Source organism: Chlorocebus sabaeus, chromosome 10 (assembly GCF_047675955.1).
Source record: "Chlorocebus sabaeus isolate Y175 chromosome 10, mChlSab1.0.hap1, whole genome shotgun sequence".
NCBI classification, from domain to species: domain Eukaryota; kingdom Metazoa; phylum Chordata; class Mammalia; order Primates; family Cercopithecidae; genus Chlorocebus; species Chlorocebus sabaeus.
In genome coordinates this window covers 115,453,347-115,471,254 of record NC_132913.1, presented here as the reverse complement: position 1 = coordinate 115,471,254, position 17,908 = coordinate 115,453,347, and the positions used below count along the sequence as shown (strand labels likewise).

The 17,908-nt window shown below is 39.0% G+C and overlaps 1 protein-coding gene across 1 annotated transcript in view; it reads right to left on the bottom strand.

Moving 5' to 3' along the window:
* The window catches only part of DAW1 (dynein assembly factor with WD repeats 1), a 57,622-nt gene that overhangs the window by 13,689 nt on the left and 26,025 nt on the right, over positions 1–17,908 (bottom strand). The window contains exons 6-10 of the mRNA XM_007966517.3: positions 14,904–15,003; positions 10,354–10,461; positions 8,443–8,549; positions 7,127–7,229; positions 6,216–6,330 (exon numbers count right to left, since the gene is read on the bottom strand). Coding sequence (XP_007964708.3) covers positions 6,216–6,330; positions 7,127–7,229; positions 8,443–8,549; positions 10,354–10,461; positions 14,904–15,003 — 533 coding nt within the window. The remainder of the gene's footprint in view (positions 1–6,215; positions 6,331–7,126; positions 7,230–8,442; positions 8,550–10,353; positions 10,462–14,903; positions 15,004–17,908) is intronic.

Here is a 17,908-nt window from a genome sequence, read left to right as displayed (position 1 = left end):
TGTCACGTGTGGTTATCAAGGTGATGACTCAGAAATAGGGAGGTATAACACATGGTTATAAAGGCGATAACTTCGTATAATATCATCTATAGTTTTTAAGGAAATGAAGTACACATAGTATAACATCACATGTGGATATGAATGATGTCATGCAGTTGTGTTTTAACACAATATGTGGTGATACCAAGACCCAAGCAAAGGACAGTGTCACAAATCATCATCAAGAAGATGATCTTCTCATGTGTGGTTCTGAAAGATGAATCCTAAAATTGCACGTCACTTTGTTATCTAGGAGATGATTCAGATATAATACAGACTCATACATGATTGCGATTGTAAAGGAGATGACAGAGAAATAGTTTAGCAATATACATGCTTGTCAAATGTTACACGCTCCTTTGTAGCATTTAGGATGCTATACGCAGTGATAATATTGTACAACACATAGCGGTCAGAGATGATGCAGATGTCTTGGGGCACCAAACATGACCATCAGTGACAGGACCCAAAATGTGGCATCACATATGGTTGCCAAGGAGATTTGGAGTGATATTATAGCATACATAGTTGTCTAAGACACACAGATGCAAACATATGAGCACAGTCCACAATTAGCATCTTTATCATTGCAGACACATGGCAGCCTTTTGTATGATCACCAAGGAGATAACCCAGAATATACCATCCTACATGATTAACAGGTAGGGGATGACAGCAGTATAGCTTAGGTGTGGTTTTCAACAAGGTGACATAGACATAGGAAAACATTTCTGTTTTCAAGGAAATGAAGAATACAAATGAAGCGCAATAGGCGGTCATCACTGAGATGATGAAGACAAAGTGTAGCAATGTCCAGGCCTCCAGTGATATGAAACAGACATACCAGACAGTGCAGCATTATATATGATCATCAAGAAGATAAGGAACACAGTATGTAGCATAACATATTGTTGACAGCAGATAACACAGGCATAGTTTAGCATCACATCCAGTGATCAAAGAGATAACACACTGGATAACATCACACATGATTACCAAGAACGTGACGTAACTCGGGAGGCTGAGGCAGGAGAATCGCTTGAACCTGGGAGGTGGAGGTTGCAGTGAGCCAAGATCATGCCACTGCACTCCAGCCTGGGCAACAGAGCGAGACTCTGTCTCAAAGAAAAAAGAAAAAGAGAAAGAAGATGACCTCGATATCGCATAACATCATACATGTTGACCATGGAGATGAGGCAGAATGTAACATTATGCTTGGTTCCAAAAAAGACAATGTATACACATAAGTCAGTATAGTATGGTATGGTATGATATGGCATAGCAGAGCAGAGCATAGTGTAGCATAGTATGGACACATAGACACACACAGACATGGCACAGAGCCAAAAACTGTTGTCATGAAAGGATCTACACGTAGTGAAGCAGGATACATGGTCATAAGAAAGATGAATCAGACAGCGTAGGGGCATATGTGGTCAGGGAGATGGCACACATGTAATGCAGCTGCCATTTGTGGCCATCAGGGAGATGACGTAGACATAGTGTAATCTCATACATCTGTCCTACAGAGAGGTAAGAGATAAGACAGCATCACATGTGGCTATCAGGGATATAAAACACATGTTATACAGCACCATATGTGGTAGTCAGAAAGATGATACAGAAAGAGTACATGTGGTTATCAAGGCAATGACACAGACATAGTGGAGAATTACAAGTTGTTGCCAAGGAGAGGATGAAAACATGTTCTTACAAATAAAATGATCATCAGGGAGACAAAGTAAATATATTGTAGCATCATCCTTAAATAACTAGGCTGTGTCACCCATAAGGTGTAGCACAGTCCTTTGCAAAGGGCATGATGAAGTTACAGTGTAATTTAAGTGGCTTCAAGAAGATTATAAAAACATAAAATAATATTCAGTCTTCAGGCAGAAGAAGCAAATACACAGTATGTCATATGTGATATTGTATGCTGAATTGTGTCCTTTTAAAATTCATACGTTGAAGTTCTAATTCCCAGTATCTCGGAATGTAATATATATACACATAATATATAATCATGTATAATGTTATATATATGCATGTATATACATAAATATATAAACATTATATATTATATATATAATATATAATATATATACATGCATATATATGTATATATACACATAGTATGTATGTGTGTATATATACATATATATGTATGGGTATACATATACACATGTATATATACACACATATATATAACATTATACATGATTCTTAAATATATGCAAGCATAGCATAGTTTCTTCCATTGTCAAGAACATGATGAGACACAGTATAGCTTCATATACAATTGTCAAGGATATGGCTCAAAAAATAGTATAAGCTTACTTAGGTTGTCAGAGAGATAATGCAGATATAGGGCGGTGTCATACATTATCAGGGAGATGACACATACCATAGTGCCATACAAGGCATCGGGGTCTCATGGATGATTGGATGCAGAAAAAAAAGGTATCTGGGTGATGACATATAATTTTGTGTCATATGAAGATACCATGGATTTGACACAGATACATTGTAATGTCACAGGTGCTTATCACGAAAATGAAGCAGACATATCGCAGCATCATAAATTAAGTGGTCAGGAAAGTAACACAAAAATATTGTATCATCATACCCTGTTTTCCAAATGGCACAGACATAGTGTAGTATCATATATGTTTGTCCTGGAGATTAATTGTAGCCTAGTGTAATAAATGGTTATTACGAATATGATGCAGAAATAGTATAAAGTAACATATTATAGCATCTTATGGGGTTATTAAAGGGGTGATATAGCAATAACATAACACATCGTTGTCCAATATATTTCAAATAATGTAACACTACATATGGCTGTCTAGAATATGAGGGGTGTATGTGTGTGTGTGCATGTGTGTGTGTGTGTGTGTTCATCAACGAATATATTCATCAAGGAGACAGGGTCTTGCTCTATCACTCAGACTGGAGTGTAGAGGCATAATCATAGTTCACTGTAACCCTGAACTCCTAGGCTCAAGTTATTTTCCTCAGCATACTGAGTAGTTAGTTCTACAGGTGCACGCCACCACACCTGGCTAATTTTGTTTTAATATTTTGTAATGATGGGGTCTCCCTATGTTGCCCAGGCTGGCCTCAAACTCCTGGCCTCAAGCGATCCTCCCACCTTGGCCTCCCAAAGTATTGAAATTACAGGCATGAGCCACCACACCTGGCCATGATGCATATATTATATAGCATCATACATGATCATCAAGGAAATTGTCATAGTACAACATCATATATGACTACCAATGAATAAGGTAGGCATAACACATGCTTTAGGATACCTCAGAAACATCATGACAATGTATTTGGTTATCAGGGAGATAATGCACATATAGTATAGTGTCATATGTGGGTAACAGGTTATACACAGATACAGTGTGGCATTGCGATGGTTAATTTTATGCATCAACTTGACTGTGTTAAGGGATACCCAGGTAGTTGTTAAAACATTATTTCTGGGTGTGTCTGTGAGGGTGTTAGACTGAGTAAAGAAGAGCCACCCTCACCAATGTGGGCAGGTATCATCCAATCCATTGAGGACCCAGATACAACAAAAGGTGGAGGAAGGCTGAAATTCTTCTCTCTTCTGGAGCTGGGACATCCATCTTCATCTTCTCTGGCCCTCGGTCATCGCAGCTCCTGGTTCTCAGATCCTCAGACTCCAAGACTGACACCAGTGTCCTCCTTAGTTCTCTCAAGTTTTTGGCCTCAGACTAAGAGTTACACCATTGGTTCCCCAAGTTTTTAGGTTTTCAGACTTGGACTGAATTACACCACTGATTTTCCTGATTCTCCAGCTTGCAGATGGCATATCGCAAGACTTCTCAGCCTTCATATATAAATATGTGTGTGTGTATACTTATATAATATTGGTTACATACTATGTGTGTGTGTGTGTATTTATATACTATTGGTTTTATATTTATATATAGTATAAACAGAATTATACATAGGGTAAATATAGTATAATACATATAAATATATAATATATAAAAATATATAAATATATATAATATATACATATATAATTATATATAGGATAAAACAGAACCAATAGGATATATATAAAATATAATAGGATATATGTATAAAACAGAACCAATAGGATATATATATAAGTACAAAACAGAACCAATAGGATATATACATAAAATATCACCACCTTTCTAAAGGTGGCGATGTGATATAGTGGACCCTGCAGACCATGTTGACCAGGGCAATGAGGTATAAATACTATAGCATCATATATGGATTTCTAAGAAATACTAAGATATGGAACAGTATCATACATGGTTATAAAGAATAGGATAAAGATATAGTATACTATCATACATTATTATAAAGAGGATAACAAACAGTGTAAATTAAAACATAGTAGTCAGATACATGACATAGATAAAACATAGCATCATATGTGGTCATCAGATGGATAACATAGACTTGGTGTAGCTTCATACGTGGTCATCAGGTAGATGGTATTGATGTAGTTTAGCATCATCTGTGTCTTCAGGAAGATGACACATAGTTCATACTTCATATTCTATGCCTCATAGAATAGCATCACGCATGGTATGTGATGCCATGATATAACATAGACTTAGTATAGCATCACATATGCTTGCCAAGGAGACACAGGATGATGGAGACATAGTATAGTACCATGTGGTTATCAAGGATATGGTGTAGATATAGTTTAGTGTAAAATAGGAAATTGTCAGGGAGATAATGTAGAAGGTGTATAGTGTTAACACATGCTTGTCAAGAATATGCTGCAGACGTAGAGTCGCATCATAAATACTTGCCAGGGAAATAGTGCAGACACTATGAATCATCACATGTGGTTGTCAAAGAGATGACACATAATACAGCATCATATATGTTTGTCATGGGAATGACTTGTTGTTCAATATCATAAAATGTTATCCAGGACACGATGCATGCATAGTACACCCATACAGGTGGTTGTCACTGAGAAAATAAAGACGTCATATAGCATTGCATGTGGCTTCAATGACATGATGTAGACACAGTGTTAGTATCATACATATTTGTCAGTAAGATGACTCATGGTTTTGCATCATATATGATTATCAAGGATATGATGTAGATATGGCCCAGCATCAAATGTGGTTTTAAAGGAGTAGCTGAAAACACAGTGTAGCATAATATTCAACTTTCAACAAGATGATGCAAATACAGTGTAGAAATAAACATGATCCTTGGGCGATAAGACAGACACAATATCATGTCACATGTGAGCCACAGGGAGATGACAGATATAGTGTAGTATCACATGTGACTGTCACAGGATTGAAGCACACCTAGGATAGCACCATGTATGGTTATCAATAAGATGACTCATAGTGTAGAATCACAGTGGTAATCAAAGAGACAATGTATAGCATAGCATCATGTATGCTTATCACAAAAATGTGGTAGACATAGTGGAACAGCACATGTGGTTATAAGGGAGATTATAACACCATCGATGGCAATTAAGTTGACAAGGCCAACATAGGCTAACATCATACATAATAATCAGGGAAGCCGGGCGCGGTGGCTCACGCCTGTAATCCCAGCACTTTGGGAGGGCAAGGCAGGTGGATCACCTGAGGTCAGGAGTTCAAGACCAGTGTGGCCAACATGGAGAAGTCCCATCTCTACTAAAAATACAAAAATTAGCCAGGCATGATGATACATGCCTGTATTCACAGCTACTCGGGAGGCTGAGGCAGGAAAATTGCTCGAACCTGGGAGGCGGAGGTTGCATTGAGCTGAGATCACGCCACTGCACTCCATCCTGGGCAATAGAGTGAGACTCCATCTCAAAATAATAATAATACTAATAATCATGGAGATGACCCAGAATATAGCATCATATACAGGTATTAAGAAGATGACAAAGACCTCACATACCTGGTTATCTAGCAGGTGACACAGACATTGTATAACATTACATGTGGTTATCAGCTCTATGATATAGACATACTATTGTGCCATACATGGTCACCACAGAGATGAGACATGGTTTTTAATCATAGCTGGTCATCAGAGAAATGACCCATAGTGTAGAATCATGCATGGTCATCAAGCAAAGCATAAATCTCTCCAAAAATTAAAAGTATGAACAGATCACCTACCATCGGCTGAAGCAGTTGCAATAAGCTTTCCAGTATAATCAAAGCAGCTGTCTAGTATTTCATCGTCATGGCCTGTTAAGGTTGCCACACATTTGCCATTTGTAGCATCCCACAGCTACAATTAAAAGAAACAAAAAACAAAAAAAAGACTATGACTTTCTGTCTCAAGTGTGAAGATGGCCAGTGGTCTTCATGACATGCTTAGGGCTGGTTAAGTAACTGTGCAAAAATTACTTGTGTAATTCTCGCATGTTCGGTTAGATTTACTTTGATTCATGACCAGAGACCACAGCCAGCCATCAAGGAAGGCACACCCTAATCACAGAGAAAACCAAAGTCAGACATTTAGAATCTGCCACTACATTAAAGAAAGAAAAAATATCTCAACGTGTATGCTTTACTGGTTGGGGAAGAGTTTTGCTCTTTTTGTAGGAAAGACATCAAATGATTAGGAGCTTCATATAAAATGACAATGTCAGAAAATGAAAAGTACATTATAAAATTGTAATATATTTGTGACATAAACAAATGATAATTCCATAGTATAATCTCTTAGTAACCATTTTTTAAGTATAGAAACTTAGGGACAAGGAAACATTGTGTTTGAGGCTCCTTGACGGTCACTCTACTAATTGAAGTTCTATAAATGAAAAGTGGGATATTAAATAAAAATAAAATGCCTTCTCAAATAAGATATTTAATATACTTGAAGAAATTCAAATTGCTTACATCACAATTCCTTCAAATATGGAAAATCCAAAACTTGAAATTTTAAAAATTACCAATTATTATTTGTACATTAATATCTTAATTTTATATCACCTTTGAAATTTGTTAATGTTACAATGGATATCTGACACAGTAAAGAGTATAGACACAATATAAAAAAGATATTTATTTATTTAGCTCACCATGCAGGTTTTGTCCATAGAGCCAGTTAATATTAGAGAGCAATCCCAGTTGAATAAGGCACTGCTAATCTCAGCACAATGACCAATTAAGATATTTACCTTCCTACAACACAAAAAATAATTAAAGTTAGTGAAAGATATCTTACTTCAGTATATGCACATGAATAACGAGGCCAAGCCTATCTGTGTAAGCTAATCTAAATTTTGGTTTTTATAAAATAATATATTTGATGACAAAACAAATACGGCTTTACTAGTGCTCAAAAAGAAACTACTAATAATTTCGGCCAGGCACAGTGGCTCACACCTGTAATCCCAGGTGTGAGCCACTCCCACTTTGGGAGGTCGAGGCTGTGGATCCACAAGATCAGGAGTTCAAGACCATCCTTGCTAATACGGTGAAAACCCACCTCTACTAAAAATACAAACAAATTCTCCGGGCATGGCGGCAGGCGCCGGCAGTCCCAGCTACTCGGGAGGCTGAGGCAGGAGAATGGCGTGAACCCGGGAGGCAGAGCTTGCAGTGAGCCGAGATTGCGCCACCGCACTCCAGCCTGGGCGACAGAGCAAGACTCTGTCTCAAATAAATAAATAAATAAATAAATAATATCATTTTAACAAAAATGTACTTGGATTTTAAACTATCAAAATAATGTTACTTAAGGCAACATTTCAAAAAGAAATGAGTAACAAATAGTAAAGGCCATGAGAAGTATTCTTATACCAGATGAGTGCACCCTGGTTGTTCAGAAACCACACGTCAAGTAACTGAAAGGTTCTTCTTTCTCTGTCATTTCTTGTTGCGTACATCTTGGTCGGCACCCCTGATAATTAGCCCCTCTATTAAATCACAGACAAATCCAAGAGCAGTTTTCCAACACAAATATGCTAATTTAGTTAACTTCCTAGCAACTAGGACCAAAAATCATTAGGAAGGAAGTTGAAGTTCTTGGACTAAATTAAATTTGGGAAATTAACTAAGAGTTTTATTTATACATGATATTCATGCCTAACATAATGACAAGCCATTGAAATTTGATTATCCCTGGAATAAATAGTAGCTATGTAACCAGACTGTTGCTAACATTCTCCTTTTATGTTGCCGTTCGTCATTATTTGCTCAGAATTCCAAGAATGCACATATTTTGTGAATCAGAAATATCATTAAAGAATGAATTAATTTACATTTTCAATATGTACTATTTTTATGGAACCCAAAGCAGAGTTAATAGAGAGCAGCTTAAGCTAATAAATAACAGAGGGTTTTCTGAACCCCCTGATCCAGGTTAAAACAATGCTTAAGAATCAAGAATTACCTTCCAGTATCAGCGTCCCACACTACAACGGTATGATCAAAAGACCCCGTGATGATTCTGTCTCCTGAGGTGTTAAATGACAACGAGATGATTTCGGCGGAATGTCCCTAGAAAAAGAGCAGATACCGTCAAGTATACCAGCAGATAAAACAATTTCTGCAAGTGTACAATATCATAGTCTAAAAGGAAACGCTGGAGAAGGCCGAGCTCTAGGAAGGGAGGTCAGCAGTTGGCTGGGGTGAGGATGGGGAGTGTCTGCACGTGGGCACAGGGTTCTTTTTGGGGTGATGGAAAGGTTCAAAAACTAGGTTTTAGCTACACAATCCTGTGAGTTTACTAAAATTAGTGACTTACACACAGCTGGTTCATTTAACCTAATAATGTTGATTAAAAACAAAAGAAAGAGGTTGTGTTTGGGGAAACTAGAGGACGTCCTTTACATTGTCTTGGAAACGCTACAGAGCTGGGGACTACGTGGGCTAATAACGCATGGTGTGCAAAAGTAAACAGTGTATGGAATAAAACTAATTACTTTTAAAAAGGCAATTATTAGGATAACTTGACATGAAATCGATTGATAAATTCCTGCCTTCGGCCTGACTTTCAGCTCGTTACTGTCTAGTGTTAGTGAATCAAACTGTGAGACAATGGGAAGAAACCCCTCTGTACAGCAGATTCTGGAACTCTGATAAGGGGATCCTGGTTGGAGTACGTATAGCCCTTGATTCCTTCACTATTTTAGTAAATTCACATAATTATATTTTTAAATAATACAAAGAAATGGAAAAGTTGATTTATAACTGGATATTTCTGATAGATTTCAAAGGACAAAAATGCATGTAGTTGAATATTAGAATTCTAAGTACGCAAAACAAACGCACTCTCTGGCGCAGACAGGTGTGCCGAGCAGGACCCCTCCCTTCCAGTGCTCTTAGGCAGTCTGTAAAAGGAGTCATTTTAGTTGAAAGTGCAGCATTAATGGGGCCTTTCCCTACACATTTGCCTGAAAGAAGAGATAGTAATGTTGTTGTTGTTGTTGTTTAAAAAAAAAGAAAAGAAAAAGAACTGAGAACAGAAAGAGTATACTTACACTAATAATGCTAGATGCTCAGATTTAAGAAAGAAAAGCCATTACTGTTACTTTTAAATGGTGAACTTTTTCTTTCTCGGTCCATGTTTCAACTTTCTTAGAAAAAGCTTTCTGAGGAAACGAATCATGTTTTTAAAAATGTATTTATAGTTTTGAAAGGACAAGGAAACTGAATTTCCCAGCCAGCTGTTCCCACTGATTACAACATAGGGTCACCCTATTTTTGTTGCGGTGACTTGGCCTGGGGTGGGAGGAAGGGGAGGGCGGGAGGAAGGGGAGGGCGGGAGGAAGGGGAGGGTGGCAGGTCACTGGGAGGTGCTGGGCGCATGGTGGTGACACACAAGAGCACACCCCACCAGCACTGACTCTGTGGGCAGAGCCCTTTGACCTTCTCCCTCTGGTCACTTGCCTCTCTCTCATTTCAGACTTTGTGATAAGGATGGTTCAAAGAGCAGTGGGCAGAGGAGAGTGTGCTCACAGCCATCGCTTTAAAGATTCTCTTGGCATGGTTCTCCAGTTCTGCCTCTTCCAAAAGTGCCAGCCTCCACCTGCTTTCCTTTTATCCAGAGAGATGGTGATGGGTTCTAAGCTATAGTTGATGTGTTTTGCAGACTAAAGTTAGTCAAAATAAAAAGCTCCTTGGACTTCCCCAGCACCTCCACCCAAGTCTTTTGGAATAGACAGAAACCAGTAGGAATACTCTTTCACCACTACAGTCTGAAAACCAGCAACTCAACAACATCCAACTTAGAGCTCATTTTGTAACAAAAACACAAATAAGAATTAACACAAATAACAGGCTCATTAACATTATGACATACTCTTAAGGTGCAAACTTCCTCGCCATTCTGAATGTTCCACAATTTGGCTGTTGTGTCCATACTTCCAGTCGCCACCAATGTGCTTTGAGGGTTAAATGATAAACACACCTAAATTACATGAAATGGGAGAAATTTTAGGAAGATAGAGTTTCAAAGTGTTCATTATTCACAGAAAATTTTCCAGATGCAATTACCTTACCAGATTTAGCCTAATTCTTTGTACAAAACACCACATATGTGTGACCTGCTATCCCCAGGTTGAGTCTTTCAGAGTCCTCCTCTTGAAAAGAGGCTGCTTATTCTCCCACAGCACCCAGCTCAGGCTTGGAGGGGCCCTGGCTCCCTTTGCCACTTCCAGACCACAGAAGAACAAGAACAAAAGTGAAGCCCACCTCCTTTAAGATCCGTGCTATCTGGCTGTCCTTCTCCTTGCTGCTGTCACCACAGTCCTTCCAATCATGGCCCCTCACTCATCAAGAGACTATTGACTTGTAGTCTCAATGCCAAGTCTTAGGTGGCCTTCACACGGGCAATCCATCCAGTTCCCCCAGACCCATGCCCCAGACGACTCTTCAGTAGTCTCTCCCATGGCCACACCATGGACCCTGGTATTATCTTCTCTAGAAGATTCACCACCAGTTCACCAATCCAGGGTCACAATTTCCCTTCCCACTCCCCTCCCCTAGAAGATCTTTTATCTCATTGAGACATCTGCCTTTTCTCCTGGTCCATCCTCCCCTTTCAACTGACACCCTGGAAGCATCACTCCTGCCAGTATCCTCAACACTCTTAGTCCCTATCTATCTGATGCACCTTTCATACAAACTCCTAACATTAACTTTTATCAGGCAAGGATTTTATCCAATCATCTGCCTCCCTGCCTCATCACCCAGCCAAGGTAGCTTAAGAGAACTGCACAGAAAGTTACTGGTATTGCTCATTTATGCCTCTGTCCTCAACAGAGTCCTCAGCACCATTCCCTACTTTGTAGGGATGCCTCTGGCTCCATACATTCTCCCATTCCCCACTCCTGCCTCTACTTCCATCCTCACCCCTCCTCAACAGACAAGCTGGCCTCCTACCACTTCCCCAAGAAAACTCTCCTGTCAGGTAGGAACTTCCCCACTTGGATCTTACTTTCCTTCCCTTCAGTCTCAGATGCAGAGGGATCCTTCCACCTATTCTAAGACCCCCTTCCCTGCACACCTAGGGGAGATGTGCCCACTAGTTTTCCTTCCCTCTAGACTAGATGCTTTTCAGTGACCTGTGTATATGTTTGAGTAAATCCTCCCTTGACCTTATGTACCCCTCTTAGCTACCCTTCTTCCGCCTTTACAACCAAATTTCTTGGGAAACAGTCTACCATCATTTTTGTTCATCTTCTGCTCACTCTTAACTCTTCTGAAACCACTCTGGCTAAATGTCCAATCCAGGTTTGGTCAGTCATCCCACTTAACCTCCCTGACATCTGCAGCACTGACTCCTTTGTTCTTTAGTTTCCCTCTCTTTCTTCTTGTTTTTCTTTTTTCTTTTTGTATCATTTGAAGTTCTCTCTTCTCTATCCTCCCAAGATTCTGTCAGTCTCCTCTCCACACTCTACCTTTTCCTCTAGGCAATTTCAATTGCTCATTGGTTTCTACCGCCACCCAGATACTAGTGACTCATGCATTCAAGTCTCTTTCCCAGACCTCACTGCTCAGTTCCAGCCCCAAAGAGCCAACTGCTAAATGGATGCCTCTGTTTGCCTATCACACAGGCAGCTTATATCAACCTAAGACACAAAAGTCATATTGATGCAAACCTGTTCCTCCTCTTTCATGCACAGAATTAGTGAATGGCACTGCCCATCATGCAAGCACAAAATCAGGGAATCCATCCTGGGTTCCCCTTTTCTTTTATGCCTCATGACTACTTAGTAACCAGGTTCTACTCACATTCTCTTCATCTATCTTTACAACACGCCTTCATCATTTTTCACTTGGATTGTAGCAAGATCCCCAACTGGCCGATAACGCTGATCTTACCACCCTCCCATCTCTTTTTCACAATGCACAAAAATAATATTTCCAAAGAGCACAGATGATCATACCATCTCCTAGCCAAAAAGTCTCAACAGTGTGGCATTACCTGCAAAATAAAATCCAATTCCTCAGCATAGTATATAACCTCCTGCATAATATGGCCCTTGCCTGGCTGTCCTACTTTAATTGCTCACACCCTGTGATCTGAATTTGAATGGGCTATAGGTGTGCTAAGGCATGGACACTGTTAACCCAGGCAGCTGGGCAGCAGCAGGGATCCTTGCCCATCGCCTCTAGCCATGCACAGCAGGCAGCTCCCCTCAGTGTGCTGCAAATCCATATTTGCATATTCTGCACATGGCACCACGTGGAGGGTCCGGAAGTTCTGCTCTGATGACACAGAGCCACCTGAGTTTCAGGCACACGCCACTTCTCAGCATTTGCCAGGACTGCTCGCTCTGCCTGGAATGCACATGCCACCCCGCTGGAAAGTCTTTCCTGAACACCTTTCCCTGGCTCAGGAGGCCGCACTGCTCCCTCTGTGTCCACACTGAAATCCCCATCCACTTCTGACACTTACAACACATCTTTGAACTTATCCACTGATGCTTTTACTCCTTCTATTAAATTGTAAGAACTGTGTCTGATTCTCTCAGGTACCCTAAGCATGTAGGCCAGGGTTCCACACATAGTCAATATTTAATAAATATTTATTGGATGAATGTTGATTGAAAAAGAGGAACGTCTCCCTAGGAATTATATATAAAGAAAATATTTCCCAAAATCTAAAAGAGTATGGGAAAATGGTCACACTCTAAGAACACGCACTATGTTTTTCTTTGACTTTGGGCAAGTTACTTAAGATTTCAATGACTCAGTACCCTAATCTGTAAAATGGGGAAATACCTTCCTCTTAGGGTTGCTATGAGGCACAACTAGGCTAATACCTGTCTGTGTAAAGGGGCTTAGGACAGTGCCTCTCAAACAGCAAGAGCTGTCAAAGGGTCAGTTATGTTTCACTGCGGTATTCCCAGTCACTAGCAAAGTACCTTCAACAGAGAATGAGTTATTGGTGGATTAATACACCATGAATGTTTAGGATGAGTGTAAATGAATTTTACTTCTAAAATAAGCAGACCGCTTTTGTTCTTGTTTTGTTTAAGGTGTACATAAATTAGCAGGATACAGGACCCTTTCCCACCTACAGGTAACTTTCTTATCCTCAAGAAATATTTCCAAGCATTCTACAGTCTGTCCTAAGTATCTTGTTCCTCAGTTCCAGGGGTGGGTGTGGGTGCTAGAACTTGAACACTGCTGGCAGATTGGCTGTCACCAACTATTCACAAAAGCTGTCACCGCCGTGGCTTGCTTTCCCTCCCTCCACCCCTGTATGTTCTTGTTTGCTTTTTCTGGTTCACAGCAGGTATCTTTTTTTCCAGTGAATATTGAGATTAAAAGACCCATCACTCTTTGTTATCAATTTCCCTTCTTCATCTAATAATAGTTACTAGCACATTCTTTTTATGTCTCTGTTCAATTCAAAAAGTACTGAGCTATATTTCCCTACTGACAATTATGGGAAAAGTGGTTATATTTTGTTTCCTGCTTTAGCCTTTTCTCTCTTTCACCCTTAAAAGTCTCTATTATTTTTATACCACTACTGCATTGGGTACCTTCTATTTGTGGATTCTCTTGTAGTATTATCCACTTAAGAGTAACTTCAAAGTACAACAAGGGAAGTGAGTTAAATATCTAAAGAATCATTCTACCTAATGAAGGCCAGAAATGGAGGGAAAGGGGTGATCCCCACTAACAGGCCAAAACAGAACTTGGGGATTTGTTAAAATCAGATCAATTTTTCCTTATTTAAATCTTTGATTAAAAACATTTAAGGTATTACTAATCATTAGGAGCAGCAGCCTGTTTATTTTTAAGAGCTGTCATCTGTTCTTACAGAATGCCAATTATTACACTAATTGTTATAAGATACATCTCAGAATTGGTCAAGGAAAAGGGCTTTCCAATAGTGAAAGCTGTTTCGAGTATCAGACTATTCATGCAAATTTGGGCTCTAATGATACACAGAGAACAATCAGCCTAAATATTTCATATAGTAGTTTAAAAATTATATTAAAAACTGTTTTTATCACTTAATTGACCCTCATTGAGTCAGTACTTTAAAGAAAAGTCAATGAAAAAGAAAAAGTAATTTATATTTGGTTATATATTTATAAATGTATCATAATTGGTTATTATAAGTTATAACAAGTAATTGGTTATTATATTTATAAATGTATCATATTACATGTCTACTTAGTCAATGCAGGATACAATTCTTTATAGAATCTGCAAGATATTAACTAGAGTAATTTTAAACTGTATTAGTACCACCATATAAATATAGGCAGACTAAAAACATGGGGTAGAATTTGAAAACTAATCATAAAAGTAGTGGGGCTACTTTTATAATAGAATCCTAAAAAGAAACAGCAACATAAAATATAATAATAAATTGTTAAATATACTCACTATTTCTGCTGTATGACCCCTGAAGGTATGGTAACATTTTCCTGTTTCTACACTCCAGAGTTTGCAAGTTTTATCAAAGGACCCAGTGGCAATTTTGTCACTAAGATTTAAAAGAAATGTGGAATATTAAAAAAAAGACACATTATATAATAAACTGAACTAAGATAAGAGATGTTAATACATGAGTAAAAAATTTACTTCACTTCTAAAGCTATAAGCAATCTTAAATTTGTTTCAGTGGATAATAAAAGTCTAATTTTTGAGTGGTATCAATTTACACATTTAATTTTAAAGGTTTCAAAGTTATAGGTATGTTTGTTTGGGATTATAACAATTTTTTTTATTATTATACTTTAAGTTCTAGGGTACATGTGCACAACGTGCAGGTTTGTTACATACGTATACTTGTGCCATGTTGGTGTGCTGCACCCATCAACTCATCAGCACCCATCAACTCGTCAGCACCCATCAACTCGTCATTTACATCAGGTATAGCTCCCAATGCCATCCTTCCCCCCACCCCCTCCTCATAATAGGCCCTGGTGTGTGATGTTCCCCTTCCAGAGCCCAAGTGATGTCATTGTTCAATTCCCACCTATGAGTGGGAACATGCGGTGTTTGGTTTTCTGTTCTTGTGATAGTTTGCTGAGAATGATGGTTTCCAGCTGCATCCATGCCCCTACAAAGGACATGAACTCATCCTTTTTTATGGCTGCATAGTATCCCATGGTGTATATGTGCCACATTTTCTTAATCCAGTCTGTCACTGATGGACATTTGGATTGATTCCAAGTCTTTGCTATTGTGAATAGTGCCACAGTAAACATACATGTGCATGTGTCTTTATAGCAGCATGATTTATAATCCTTTGGGTATATACCCAGTAGTGGGATGGCTGGGTCATATGGTATTTCTAATTCTAGGTCCTTGAGGAATCGCCATACTGTTTTCCACAATGGTTGAACCAGTTTACAGGGATTATAACAATTTTTAAAACGAGTTTAGTGAATGTAGCAAAAGGTTTAGTTTAGAAAATTACTTACAAATTAAAATAAATAACGTATAGTATGAACTGTGTAAACATAGAAAAATTCTGTTAATAAATATATGGAAAAGAATAACACTGAATGTAAAAGAAAAATGAAAAAAGATAAATCCCATTAAAAATATGGGTTAATAAGGTTTTGAGAATTTAGACAGTGCTTGTCCTCTTAAGGAAATAATGCCTATATTATTCCAGTTGTATGAGGGCTTAGAAAGGAAATACAAAGACTTCAGTGACTTTCAACTAAGAGGCTTCTCACATTGACTGAGGGGCAGGGCTGTCGTCAACATCCAACAAGCAAGAGTAGATTACCCTGTTTGGCCTTTGATCTTGGAACTAAAACCTTTCCTTTTAACCCTGGCTTACATCTGTCTTTTATACCAGCTCTTCAAGATGTTCACTCAATTGGATTATCATTTACAGCACAAGTTCATTTTCCCAAAGTGTAAGAGATCTCACCAACACATATATCCTAAAGCAGACTAGAAATTTATATTTATCCAGACTAACACTGATGCCTTGATTCTCTCCCTTGTCCTAGGACACCCATATTTCTGTAGTGTCTATGTGGTCTCTCAGGCTAAACCAAAGTGGCACCCTCTTTGTCAATGATCGAAGGGCAGCTTGTACTGGCAAACACTCACCCACCTAAAGCTTCCTAACAGTGTATCTGACCAGGCTTTCTCCTCTGGCATCCAGCCCAGGGCATTTTACTTCAGCTGCTGATGTCTTCCAATATGTGCTCAAGATAAGCTCAAAGCCTTGCACTTTTTTTTCTTTTTTTCTTTTTTTGAGACAGAATTTTATTCTGTTGCCCAGGCTGGAATTCAGTGGTGCGATCTCAGGTCACTGCAACCTCAACCTCCAGAGCTCAAGCAATCCTCCCACCACAGCCTCCTGAGTAGCTAGGGCTACAGGTACATGTCACCATGCTTGGCTAATATTTTTTATTTTTTTGGAGAGATGAGGTCTCATTATGTACATTCTTTATCAGTTTCCTCAATTTTTTTCATGCTTCCTGCCCCTCAAACATATGAGTCTGGAGTTGTTGTTGTTTCTTGACTGATATCTATTCTATCACAAACTGTTCTCTGTATTAACATGACACCACGTTATAGAAGATATCTTATTGGGAGAACGTTATAGAAGATATCTTATTGGGAGAACCTGCTCCCGATGTTTAACGTGGGTTCTTTTCTATTTCCTAAGTGTCTCCGCTGGGTTGAGAAATAAAGGGAAGGAGCACAAGAGAGAAAAATTTAAAGCTGGGTGTCCGGGGGAGACATCACATGTCGGCAGGATCCATGATGTTCTCCGACCCATAAAACCAGCAAGTTTTTATTAGCGATTTTCAACACGGGAGGGAGTGCACAAATAGGGTGTGGGTCACAGAGATCACATACTTCACAAGGTAAGAAAATATCACAAAGCAAATGGAGGCAGGGCGAGATCACAGGACCACCAGATGAGGTGAAATCAAAATTGCTAATGAAGTTTCGGGCATGCATTGTCATTGATAACATCTTATCAGGAAACAGGGTTTGAGAGCAGATAACCTGTCTGACCACAATTTATTAGGTGGGAATTTTCCCATCCTAGTAATCCTGGGAGTGCTATAGGAGACCGGGGCTTATTTCATCCCATCGACTTCGACCATAAAAAACGGGACGCCTTAAAAAGGGGCCGTCTATAAGCCTAGCTTCAGGGCCCATTCTCTTTCTCGGGATGTTCCTTGCCGAGAAAAAGAATTCAGTGATATTTCTCCTATTTGCTTATGAAAGAGGAGGAATATAGCTCTGTTCCGTATGGCTCACCAGCGGCCAGTTCAAAGTTACCTCTCTTGTTCCCTGAACATCGCTGTTATCCTGTTCTTTTTTTAAGATGCCCAGATTTCATATTCAAACACACATGCTCTGCAAACAGTTTGTGCAGTTGACACAATCACAGGATCCTGAGGCGA